This window comes from Cheilinus undulatus, linkage group 12, assembly GCF_018320785.1.
Source record: "Cheilinus undulatus linkage group 12, ASM1832078v1, whole genome shotgun sequence".
NCBI classification, from domain to species: Eukaryota; Metazoa; Chordata; class Actinopteri; order Labriformes; family Labridae; genus Cheilinus; species Cheilinus undulatus.
Window position 1 is genome coordinate 45562975 of NC_054876.1, and position 13389 is coordinate 45576363.

The window sequence follows — 13389 nt, forward strand, 5'->3', positions numbered from 1 at the left end:
GTTCTTATTTCTCTCTTGGACATTCTTGTGATGTGATATCAGAAGAAACCTTCAAAGGATTTTCTTTAAATTTGGCACAAATGTCCACTATGAGTCAAGGATGAATGGATGGATTTTGGATGCCATAGGTCAAAGGTCAAAGTCAGTGGACCTCATCTTCATTCCTTGCTTGTAACTTGGATGCCTCAGTAAGACTTCTGAATTTTCTTCAGACTTTTGTCCTCTCTGATTCAAGGATGAACTGAAAACATTTTGGAGGTATAAAACCAAACCTTTCTTCTTTCTTCTTCCCATCACTCATTTTTATTTAACCTTGCAAAGCAGATGGATTCGCCCGTTTCCACATTTCTCACTGGTGAATCCACCTTACAAAGCTCCCATCTGAATAGTTTGGGCCCAGTTAGAAAGTGACAGGACCAATCATGATGAGGGGCAGTACTTTCAGGTGCAGCAGAGTCGTAACGTAGGCAAGCAGCAACAAGAGGCCGATGCAATTTTGGTGGAAGAGATTAGCGTGCATTGCATATGATTTTAGGCTGGGAATGAGCTACAACGACATTCTGAAAAGCCTGGCATTGCAAGGAACATTATTACCGAGAGGCATTTAAACAGAATATTGAGAGCCAGGTTGATTTACCAGCGGAGGTATGACTTGGACGCTGGGATAGAAAGGCGCCCTCAATTTGCTAACTTAGCTGTCCAGGAATGATAATATTATTAATCAGTATTACTTGCACACGTTATACTTATTTCGTGGCCACAAACTGGTATTTTGTGGCCATGAATTAGTATTTCGTGCACACATTATAGCTATATTGTGGACACAATTTAATTTTTTTTGACCGTGTCATGTCTGGGGCTCCTACAAATTAGTATGGTTCAGTTGTGCTCTTATGAAAACTGTCAGTAAAACCCCAGTGTGGATCAAGCAACCATTCTGACTCTGCTTGTAAAGATGGGTCTCAGTCTGACTCTGGTGTGGTTTGTCTGCAGTAAGAATATCGACTAACCTTGATCCGACCTAACTGCAGAAAGCTCTTTTTTTGCAATAAAACCAGCCACTGCATGGTGCATTATGGGTAGGATTGTTACTACCAGAAAGGCAGAAGGATTCATGTATAGAGATTGTCACTGTCTTCATGACACTGGCATCAGGCTGTAACCTCCTATCTCCATTTTTCTTGTTTTCTTGTTTTCATAAATCAGTAATATTGGTCAGCCTTTACACCTCTCAGTGGGTTTTACAAATTTTAAACAAATAAAAAATGTCTGAAAGATGCTGACCATGACCAGCCAGTGTTAAACTGTTTAAAAAATGCAGGATCTCCAACCTTCCCTTAAAAGTGGTGATAATGGAGATAGGATGTTCATCAGCAGTGATGAACACCTTAGGTAACTCAGAATCTCATTTACAAGAGTTTCCTGGATAGACAGACATAAAAAACAGACCCCGCATCAACCAATCCTGAGTCAGAAAGCAAGAAGTCATCAGTCAGAGCACCTTTAATCTACACTCTAAAAGAGATCTAAGGAGACCAGCTCCTGCAGCAGATTCCTCCTGCAGGAGCAGCGTACCTGAAACTCCTTTTACCCATTTCTAGACTGGCTTTAGGGCAAAATTGTAAAAGTGACTGAGTCAAAGAAGGAGGTCTGTAGCTTCCAGCACTTCTACATGAAAAAATCAGACAAGTTTGATGGAAGCAGGTTAGGTTAAGCTTTAGAAAGAAGGATATGCCTGTGGTTTTGTCTACTTGTGGTCAATGAAGGCCAGCCTACAAAGCTGCATATGCACCTCATTGTCAAACTCTATCATTTGTACATTTACACACATGCAAAGTTAGTGAGTTTCCAAACCCATGAAGCATGAAGTCTTTTGAAATAAGAGGGTCTTTCATGGGAGAACTGTATGTTCAAAGTGCATGCAGCCTCAAAGTCAGATAGTCATTTAAAGTATTAATGCACCATGCCTGATAAGAAAACTGCAGCTGCATGCTCCATCATACCCCGACCTCTCTGTCATCCATGCACAGCACAGAGAAAAGTGCTAAAAAATGGGGAAAGTTGCGGGTGAATCAGAAGTACAGAGTGACAGCTGGATGGATTACCAGCAGGTCAGTAGGGGACGCGACCAAGGGCACCCAGGGGTTACCTCTGCCAGCGTCCCAGCAGCACAGGGCCTGTTTGTGTCCCGTCCTGAAAGGCACACAGGAGCCCTCAGTGAGAAGAAAACAGAGAGGCTTGTTTGTTGTATTTTTTCTGCAGTAAATAGCCCAGACTTTGATTTCACTGAGTGCTCAGATTGCATTGACGACAAGGTGGTTGGAGGTCACCTGCAGCAAACGATGAACATCTTTCAGTCCAGCAGTTATGATGGATTTAATGCAAACGTGCAGCTTTAAATAAATGCACAGTCACATGCACACTGCTTCTGTGTGCTACAAAACTCCATATGAGTGAAAGCATTTTAATTACATCACGATTTGTGATATATAGAGAAGTGTCTTGCACATGAAAAGCAGATAAAAATGTACACTACACTCTTAACTAAGGAGCCGTGTCCCTCCAAACCTGAGAATCATCAGCAGATTATTACCAGATGGATGGAGGAGTTTGTGTTGATGGTGCTGGCAATGGAAACCGCGCTGCAGAATAAAAGTGTTGAAACTGATTTTCTCTGCGTCTTTGTGCCCTCATGAACACGAGCTCAGGAGTACATCAGCACCTCGTTAGGTCATTTGTCCCCAGGTCAGAGGACTGAGAACAGGACTCCAGAGTAAACGCTGGATTAGGATTTCTTACTGAGGGGATCAGTCATGCTGTTTTTCCCTGAACCAGTGATACTCAACATGTGGCTCTTTTGTGATTATTTATGGCTCTTTTTTATCTTAATTTGAAATATTATTCCCCAGAAAACCCTAAAAAGGAAACATTTTTTGCCCTTTTTTTTTCACAATTTTTTGCTATTTCTCACCCATTTAAGCAAACTTTTGCCATTAAATACCACTTTTCTCCTACTTTTTTGCTCATTGTTGTCTCTTTATTGCAACTTTTTCACCATTTTTGCCACTTTGTGCAATTTTTGCCACTTGTATCCCGTTTTTGCACATTTAAGCTATCTTTTGCCATTAAATACCACTTTTCCCATCTTTTTTTGCAAATTTTACACTTTTTTGCAACTTCTTACCCATTTTTCACCACTGTTATCCCATTTTTGCCCTTTTCACCATTTTTTCTCCCTTTTTTCACCCATTTAAGCTACCTTTTGTCATTAAATACCACTTTTGTCCTAGTTTTTGCCCATTTTAGCCACTTCTTTTTGCCACTCTTATCCCATTTTTGCCCTTTTTTAGCCATTTTTTCCCCCTTTTCACCACTTTTCACCCATTTCATCTACTTTATGCCACTAGATACCACTTGTTTCCTATTTTTTTGCCCATTGTTGCCACTCTCAACTGCTTTTTGCCCATTGTAGTCACTTTTCACTCATTTTTGTCTTTTTTTTGCCACTTTTGGACCATTTTATGCAAAATGTAGCCTAATTTTTTTTGTCACTTCTCACCCCTTTTTGCTACTTTGTGACCTCTTTTCCACTTTTTTTCCCCATTTTCACCCATTTTTGTTGCACTTTGACCCTTTTTGCAACTTTTCACCACTTAGATTTTTAACGATGTGGCTCTTTGGTAGAGCAGAGTTGAGTAATATATCTCTAAACAATGCAATTTTAACGTTTTCTTATTATTATTTCTAATATTTAACCTGTTAATGGTGTCTTGAAGTTCTGAAATTCTGTAAAACTGAACACAATTCTTGCCTCTCACTGCCAAAGTTACACAGTGCTGGAAGCACTATGTGTGCTCTGTGAAAATGGGTATATTCCACTCTTCCTGCAATTGAAAGACTCCATGCATTAAAGGTGGAAAAGTCCTATCATTTTGCTTTAAAGTAGGAGTTGCAACAGGACAAATGCTAAGGTAGAGAGATTGCTGGATTGAGCTAAAGGGTGCAACAGTTGATCTTCTGTGCTCAAATCCTCCTCTGCTACAGGAAGTGTTTCTCAAACTCTATCTAGCATGCTCATCATTCTTAAAACAACTTTAATTTATCTTATTATGTGCAGGTTATAATATTGATTGATTTATTGCTTGTGTTTGTTGCATAATGCTTAAGATGAGGAACCTAAAAATCGCTGTATTGGGGAAAAAAGAACACAATTAGATTAGTTTTGCAAATCGTGCAGCCTTATGTGAAGCTAAAGCATTGTTTTTGACTCATCTTGGAGTCTTCCCACCCCCATGTCATCCTTTCTTCAGTGTTGTATGTTTGTGAGGGATCACATCTGTCTGCCTGGTCTATTTTTACCTGACAGTGTTTAAGTTTCGCTGCATCTTTCTCATGCCTCCACCTTTGTTTTGGTTTGGCCCTGAGCTTTTTTTTCTGTTCAGCTTCATGCAGCGAATCCCTTCATCAGCCACTCCCATGGAGGGAACTCTCAGTTTGTTGTTGGTTTGCAGTTGTGTTTGTATGCACAGTGTTGCTCTATTTGTGCACATGTAGAAGTTCATGCATACTTTTGCATTGCTCATGCTTTAATTTAGTGAGAGTATAAACCCACCCGCTGGTGTATTCATGTGCATGCATCCTCTGTGTGGTCTCTGCAGCATGGATTCTTTAGGTAACGGCTTGTGCACATCTAAAGGAGCAACTGTCTGCTTCAACTACTCTGAATCACACACATAGCAGTTCATCAGGATTAAGACCTGGTAGTGCTGTTCATTCAAACAAAAGGGAAAATACCAGCAGTTTATTTTCCTATGCACTCCTTCACCTGTTCAGTCTTGTTGCTTAAGTATTTCTCTATATTCTAACAAAGGTAATATTTCCACACCCAAGGATAGAACACATGTGACGGACAGGTGCATGTCACTGCTAATATGTGCAAATATCACATCAGGACCTGTCACCAAATTTGGGTGATTACTTCAAGGTTTTAAAAGTCTGCTATTTTGCATTTCAGAACACCTTTAAAGTTCAAGCAGTTCCTCCCAGCGTGGTGATTTGTGAATCAAATGAAGTGACAGTAAAAGCTACACCAGTGTGGTCAAAGAGCTAAGAGACAGCTTCAGAGTGCTTTTTCTCTGTTACAGATATGCAGGAGTGCATGTACAAAATGACTCTCTGACATCCCTGTTAATATGGCAGCATTTACACTTATAAAGGGTTAATGTTTAGTGCTTTTCTTTGTGTGAGTCAAGTCTGTGTTAAGAGATTCTTTTAAAAGTTCTTTGTTATACTTTTACTTTACTTGCTTTTTGGATTACAACACATTATTTTGAAAGAAAGTAAGAAGCAGAAAAAAACAAGGGACAACATTAGCGTTATGATGGGGAAAAGGGAACTTACCATGGACAAAACATCCATCCATCCATCCATTCTCTATACCGCTTATCTTGTTGGGGGTCTCGGGGGGGTGGAGCCTATCCCAGCTGTCATTGGGCAAGAGGCGGGGTACACCCTGGACTAGGGCTGACATATAGAGGCAGACAACCAGGCACACTCACACTCACACCTACAGCCAAATTAGAGTCACCAATTAACCTAATGAGCATTATTTTGGTGGTGGGAGGAACCTGGAGTACCCGGAGAGAACCCACACATGCACGGGGAGAACATGCAACCTCCGCACAGAAATGCTGTGACCGGGAGGCCCTGTCTGTTTATAGCAGTGTGAATTTCGTCAACTAAAACTAGGACTAAAAATGTTCGTTAACAGCCTTTTTTTCCATGACAAAAACTAGACTAAAGGCCTTTGCACACTGAGGCTGTTTATTTTGTCCGAATTTTTTGCATGTTAAAAAAGAAAATCAAGCTCATGTTGTTATTATCAGTGAAATTTCGCATCAGTCCAAGTCATTTAAATGGGTGATCGATGATTCAAAACAGTGTCCGCTGCGTCCTCCTTGCTTGCTCACCCCCACCCAACCCCTCCCTCTCTCTCGCTCTCCTGCACTGAAACTTCACTACCTCACTGTAGTTTGCCGGTGTATTATGTGGATATCAGGTATGGAAATATAACAGATAAAGGCAGAAGTTTGTAGCCTACTCACGGCTCATAACAGAGGCTGAATTACTCTCCATCTCTCCAGCTTGGCTCAGTGCTATTTTCCCTATTGTTTCCACTTTTATCCCATTTTTCCCCTTTTTCACGATTTTTGTCTCTTTTTGCCCATTTAAGCTACCTTTTGCCATTAAATACCCCTTTTTCCTATTTTTTTTTTTGCCCATTTTTGCAACTTGTTTTTGACACTTTTTCCCCATTTTTGCCACTTTTATCCCATTTTTGCCCTTTTTTAACCATTATCTGCAACATTTTGTCCAAATAAGCTACCTTTTCCTATTAAACACCACTTTTGTCCTTTTTTCCCCAAATTTTGCCTCTGCTTTTTGCCACTTTTTTGCCCATTTTTGCCCCTTTTCACCATTTTTTGTCACTCCTCACCTGTTTAAGCTACTTTTTTCTATGGCATACCACTTGTTTCCTATTTTTTGCTAATCTTGACTGCTTTTTGCCCATTTTAGTCATTTTTCACTCATTTTTTGCGGCGTTTTTGCTACTCTCTGACCATTTTTATACTTTTTCTCCCCATTTTCACCCCTTTTCAGCCATTTTTTCTGCATTTTGACCATTTTTGCCACCTTTAACTTATTTTCATTGCTACTTCAAGCCATTTTTGCCACTTTTCACCGCTTAGATTGTGGTTCTTGCAAAGGCATTTTCAACAGTTTGGCTCTTTGGTTGAGCAGGGTTGAGTAACACTGTTCTGTTAAGTCTGCAATGGGCGACACTGAGCCTGAAATGTGAACTGTCAGGACTTTTGAATTTGCAAACAAATCTTTAGCTCATCTTGACTCTCTATTTCTTTCAGACTCGGCTGGAGTTGGACAAGTACTTCCCCCAGTCCACCAGTTCTCTCCTGACCCTCCCTCCTGACTCCACGGACAAGAAATACAGAAGAGAGAGCGCCTCTGTGGTGGACGAGTACTTCTCAGAGGATAAACCCTCCACACCCTACAGCCTCAACATCAACGTCATCCTCCCCAGCACCACCCACCTCCGCACCGGCCTCTACCGGCCCAACACCAAGACCCTGACACCACAGCAGATCAAAATAGAACCCGGCCTGGAAGTGCCCTGCTCCATCCCCACCTCCACCACCCAGGCCCTGCCGGACTTCACTTCAGTGTTCAGCGTCCCGCCTGTCGTCAACAACGTCTTCATAAAACCTGAAATGAATGCTGGAGGAGTGGTGAGCAACCCTGCGGGGTCCCAGCAGCAGCAGCAGCAGCCAAACCTGGACTCAGAGCTTCACATCGGACCACAGCCCCCCCAGCCACAGGTCTACCACATGCCCATCACCAGCTGTGCCGACCTCACCATGACGCTGTCCCACACCAGCCCGTCGGCGCACATCTCCACCAACGGCAGGACCATCATGAACCTTGGCGCGGTTGCGTTGCCAACGTCGAATGGAAACTACCTGATGGCGGAGCATCAGCTACAGCAGCATCACGGGTACTACCAAGCCTCCTTGAACAACCCCTCCCAGCACACGGCCCCCCACAGTCTGCCCCCCTCACCCCCAAACTCTCAGCCGGGTAGTCCCGATGGTCAGGCAGATCTGCTTAACTTAGCGCCACAAGCTCCACCTCCATACCAACAGCGCCTGGGAGGAATGAAGGTGACAGGGTTGTCCCATCATGCCTTGCTGATGACGCACGGCCAGGGTGTTCTGACAGGACCCAAATATAACAGACGGAACAATCCGGAGCTGGAGAAGAGGAGGATCCACTTCTGTGACTACCAAGGTGAGCTGTTGGATTAAACTGGATATAGATGTGCAAAAGTCCAACTGAGTTTCCTAACAGCATGTGATACTCACCAGTGTCAGCAGCAACATTGCTTTATGCACTGGGCTTCTGTTGAAGCATGCTAGCAATGCCCAGTTGTGTTTTCTCTGTGTCACTAGCTTAGACATAGGTAAGGTAAGAGGGAGATGACAAGGCACCAGGAGTGGCTGACAGACCAGTTTTCTTGCTTTTCTTTGACTTTTCTCACTCACAGAGCTTGTAAGCTCATTTTTACAGAGTGGAGGCAGTGATGCATCAGTTGTATTTATCCATCCATTTTCTCCACATCCAAAATGCTGGATGTCAGACAGTTTAAGGGGTGAGAAACTAGAATAATGGTGCAGAAATTTGATACTTAGAAAATACAGTTTTCACAGCAAGTGTCAGTGCTGTGTGAGGTGAAGAGATATCCTCTGGAAATGTGATGTCTGTAATAACAGCAACATGCAACGTGTGTGCTTGCTTTGCATAGTGTCGACTAGCGCTGGGCAATTAATCACAAATTAGATTAGATTGTAATATGGCGCTCTGCAATCTACAAATCGCAGAAGTTGCAATATTTCTTCAATTTGAAAGGTGTCAAAATACTAGTATAGCACGTTCTTTTTTTGCAGCAGCAGAGATTTTATGCACATTATGCAAACATTCGAGTGTCAACACAGCAGTCTGACGTACCTCTCACTAATCCATGCTTGCATCACTGTTGATGTGCCATGCTGCTGCTGGCAAAGCTTCACCCTCCTCCACCCCAGCCTCCTCCTTGTTAGCTTAAAGCTTTTTGCACCCTCATATTCAGATTCATGCTAATATGGGTTAACTGCTTCTGAAATTATTTGTTTTCAATACACATTGTCATAAATGGATCTATCCATATGGTGGTTTTTAGCCATGCAACTCCTGGAAAGTCAAAGCAAGCTGCTTGACTTACCCAGGGAGCATCTTTAGAGCAAAGCCCCCTCCACCAAGTTAAACTGTATATCCATTTTGCAATAAAATGGTTAAATGAATGATGAGTGTGTTCCTGACTCAATGTAGGCTGTAATACAGAACGCTTATGCTACATGATGAAGAACCTTATAATAATTGCATATTAGATTGCAATTGCAATATTGGGGGAAAAAAAATCGCAATGAAATTAGTTTTGCAAATCCTTCAGCCCTAGTGTCGACTCTGTTTCTCTCATCCTAGCGCAGCAGTGTGTTTTATCCAATGACTGGCTTGTGTTAAGTCCATGATGATTCAAAGAAGCAGGCTGTTGCATTACACAAGGTCAGGTCAGGGTTGGACTGGCAATCTGTCACACTGGGAATCTGCCTGGTTGGCCGAAGCACTTTGGGGCCAGTTTGATTGATCTGTTTTTTTTTTTTGTTTGTTTGTTTGTTTGTGTTTTTCCCCCCGGTAATCGCTGCCCCATAGAGCAGGGGCAATCAAAAATATCTTAACAGGCCAAGTTACATGTTAACATAGGAGCCCTTCTTTCAAATCACCTTCACAATTCTTGCATCCATTGAACTTGTGAGTTTTTGCAGAGTTTCTGCTTGAATTTCTTTGCTAGATGTCAGAATATCCTCCCAGAGCTGCTGCTTTGATGTGAACTGCCTCCCACCCTCATAGATCTTTAGCTTGAGGATGCTCCAAAGGTTCTCAACAGGGTTGAGGTCAGGGGAGGATGGGGGCCACACCATGAGTTTTTCTCCTTTTATGCCCACAGCAGCCAATGACATGGGGATTCTTTGCAGCATGAGATGGTGCATTGTCTTTCCCATATTGCTGAAACCTGTGGCCCGCTTAATAATGTGGAATGTCCTCCTCAGGTAGTTTTCCTTTGATTGGGCTCACCTGGAAAGCTAATGATAACAGGTGTCTGAGATTGATTTCAGTGATCCAAAGAGCCCTGAGATACAACACCATCCATGAGTTTCACTGAAATAACTAAAAAATTGAATGTTTATGGTGCTAAAATCCAATTTGTATAATAATTCGGAGATTTGCAAAGAATTTAAAAAGAGAGGAAAATGGAGAAATGCAATGGAAATGCTTGGGAAAAAACAGTTATCAAAAGTTTCTACTTTTATTTTGAAAAGGATGCAGGAATCCTGAGTTGAGGATGTCAGGTGAGGACGTTCCTGCTGTCATCCAGGCTTATATTCTCTGTGATTTCTTTTCAGGCTGCACCAAAGTTTACACAAAGAGCTCTCATCTGAAGGCACACCAAAGGACGCACACAGGTGAGAAAACAGCTCTCTGTCCCATCACCTTCATACTGATGTGACAGGAACAAAATATTTATCTTTCTGTCTGTCTTACTTTGTGATGGTTTCATCTTCACTTCCACAAACACTGAACCAACTGCTGACATTTTTCTTTTGTGAACTTAAAGAAAACATCATCCACGAGTGGTGAAGCTAGACAGAAGCAGCTGGTTTTAATCAGTGAATACAACAACATCAGCGCTCTGCCTGAGGAAATACAACGCTCTATTTATTATAACCCCTCCCATTACAAATAAAGCAGGTCACTGGGATTCCTGATTAAAGATTTGATCTTTTACTATCAACTGTCAGACTGAAATTATTTCAATAAATAACATATTTGTACTACTTTATATTCCGTTACAGTGTTCACGTCTTAGGACATGTCTGCACAACAGCAGTTGCAGCTGAAAACTGTGCATTTTGTCTTGTTTTGGGTGCCTAAAAAATGCTAAATCTTTAAAACGGCGCATTTGTTATTGTTGTGCAAACTGGCAGTGTGCAGTTTCACTGGAAAGGGAGACTTTTCACTGATGATGCCATTAAGGTACTGCTCTCTCACCGTCTCATTCACATGAAATGTACTCACTTTGCATGTTGTTCAGTTTAAAGTCGCAGGACGAATTGATATTATAGATTGATCAATATTCTATCATTTAAAGCATTTGTTCCCAACCTGGGGTGTGGGCTCAAATTGTGAAAGAATGGTTCAGGGAGCATGAGACATCATTTTCACACATGGATTGGCCACCACAGAGTCCAGACCTTAACCCCATTGACAGTCTTTGGGATGTGCTGGAGAAGGCTTTGCGCAGTGATCAGACTCTCCCATCATCAATACAAGATCTTGTTGAAAAATTAATGCAACACCGGATGGAAATAAATCTTGTGACATTGCAGAAGCTTATCGAAACAATGCCACAGCAAATGCCTGCTGTAATCAAAGCTAAAGGCAGTCCAAAGAAATATTAGAGTGTGTGACCTTTTTTTGGTGGCAACTTTTTTTTTGGCCAGGCAGTGTATATATAGATGTTGAATTTTTAAGGGCATTTAGGTATTTTTTTTGGATTTCATTAGAAAAGAAATAAACATTTCAGTTCCAAAAAATGAGAATTTTCTGGCTTTAACTTGTTTTTTCAGGCTTTAATGGGATATATTTAAAAAGAAATCATGATTAGAAACATAATATGTTTGGAAAAACCTTAGAGATTAAAAAAATGAAGACAATTGGCTAATTTTTGAGCAAAAAATTAACCTTTTAGGTGGCAAGAACCCAAAGTTTTTGAGATTATAAAGTTTTTCTTATTTTACTCAGAATTTCAGAGTTTAAAAAGATGGATTTTTTTTTTTTTTAATGACAAACGGAACTCAAAAATTTTAAGCTTTTGAAATCCTACATTTACAACAGTGTCATCAGAAATTTACAAGAAACCATCTGGAAAGAGATTTTTTTTTTTTTTTTAACTTTATGATCTCAATAATTCTTAGTTTTAGTTCATGTACAGTGTAAAGTCTTTTTTTCTCATAAATTAATATTTTTTTAAATGTAAGAATTTCAAGATTGTTCTGGAAAATCAACAGATCCTCCTTTATCTTTTTTATCTTCTTGTTTTTTTTCAATCGTGGCCCTCTACACTATTGCAGTAGCATAGATATTTTGTCAAGAACAAGTGTATGTAGGCCTATTATGATGTGGGGGGCGCTTAGACACAAATAGGGAGTCCTAAGGAAAAAGGTTGGGGACCATTGGTTTGAAGTATTGATTCTCACCTGGTGGGTTTAGGACACAAAAGTGGATTGCAGGGCTGTTTTGAGGGGGCCTTGGAAAAAAATGCTGCAAAGTCTCAAGGGTTTCTAGAAGTTCTAGGCAGACGTGTCTCCAGGACTAAATTCTGGTTGACTTTTTTTATCTTGTCATCTGGGATAGAAATGCTTTGGAAAAAAGTTGTTATTCTCTTGATGGTGTCTTCTATTCTTAAAACCTTAAAAAAGCACAACCAGAATCTGGGTTTTATGGCTAGACCAGTATAGACCCTCTGGCTTAAAGCAAGATCAGGTTTTACTGGACCAAACTGGACTGCTTGGTGAGCATGCACCAGTACCACTGTTTATGGCTGTCACCATAAACTATCCTTATACTGAGCATTAAGACCGTCCCCCTTTTTAAATAACATCAGTATTGAGAAGATAAAAACTAGGGCTGGGAAATTAATCCAAATTTAGATGAAATCTAAATCACATCAAAGCCTGCTGCAATTTTTGAATCGCAGTAGATGCAATATAGGGTTTTTTTGTTTTTTGCAGCAGAGATGTTTTGCCCTGCACATCTTGAAATCATTCACATGTAACTTTTTTTTTTTTGAAAAGTTTACAAAATCCTACTTTCCTCCTTTTTGTATGTTTTTCCTCTTTAAAAAAAGATCTTCACTTTTGATGTAACAATTCATAATAAATTTGCAATATGAGTCAAAATAATCACAATTACATACTTTTTCCAACTTGTTAAGCACTAGTTTAATATATTGTGTTGGTTATAATATAGAATGATTTGTTGCTTTTGTTTGTGAAAAAAATACGTAAGACAGTGTTGGAGAAAAAAATTACAATTACATTATTTCCTGAAGTTTTTTTATTTTTAATAAATTTGCAAAATTTTCTAAAGTTGTGTTTGCATGCCATCCTGATGGGGTAGTGAGTGTAGATTCATGAGAGTAAAAATTTTTTTTTTTTTCCTGAATACTTTCTGAATGACCTGTACGTCTGTATATCCTAAAAACCCAACATCGTACCCAGCGCTAGTTGTTGATTTGGGCAAATGAATGATCAACCCTTAAAAAAGCTCACGTTTACCTCACTTTTCTGTCCACATGTTAACTAATCATTGGATTTAAACTATAATACATGCAGTCCACACCTACCCATTGCAATTGTTACAATTGTTAGGCTTAAGCTCATTTATTTGTCTGTTGCATATTTTGTCCCATTGGCAGTTTCACTGCACCCAGAGATGAACACAATAGAAGCTAAAAGACAACAGTGAAGTGATTTCCTTTTTTTTTCTCCACCGTGTCTAAACGTGCTCGTACCTGCTCGCCAAGCTTCCACGGAGAGGGACAGAACAAAGACATGAGGGAGGAGGGGAGGAAGGAGGAAAGAGGAAAAAATGGAGGGAAGACATGCAGTTAAAACTAAGGCCAAACCAGTTACTCCTGCTTTTCAGTCTCTTTTCAGA

General features: G+C 40.6%; 1 protein-coding gene across 2 annotated transcripts in view; it reads left to right on the forward strand.

Moving 5' to 3' along the window:
* The window catches only part of klf5l (Kruppel-like factor 5 like), a 48407-nt gene that overhangs the window by 15551 nt on the left and 19467 nt on the right, over window positions 1–13389 (forward strand). The window contains exons 2-4 of one of the 2 annotated variants that reach the window (XM_041802133.1): window positions 6924–7863; window positions 10074–10133; window positions 10286–10426. In XM_041802133.1, coding sequence (XP_041658067.1) covers window positions 6924–7863; window positions 10074–10133; window positions 10286–10308 — 1023 coding nt within the window. In that variant the 3' untranslated portion in view covers window positions 10309–10426. Of the gene's footprint in view, window positions 1–6923; window positions 7864–10073; window positions 10134–10285; window positions 10427–13389 lie in introns of those variants that run through there. The other variant, XM_041802132.1, reaches the window with a different exon arrangement.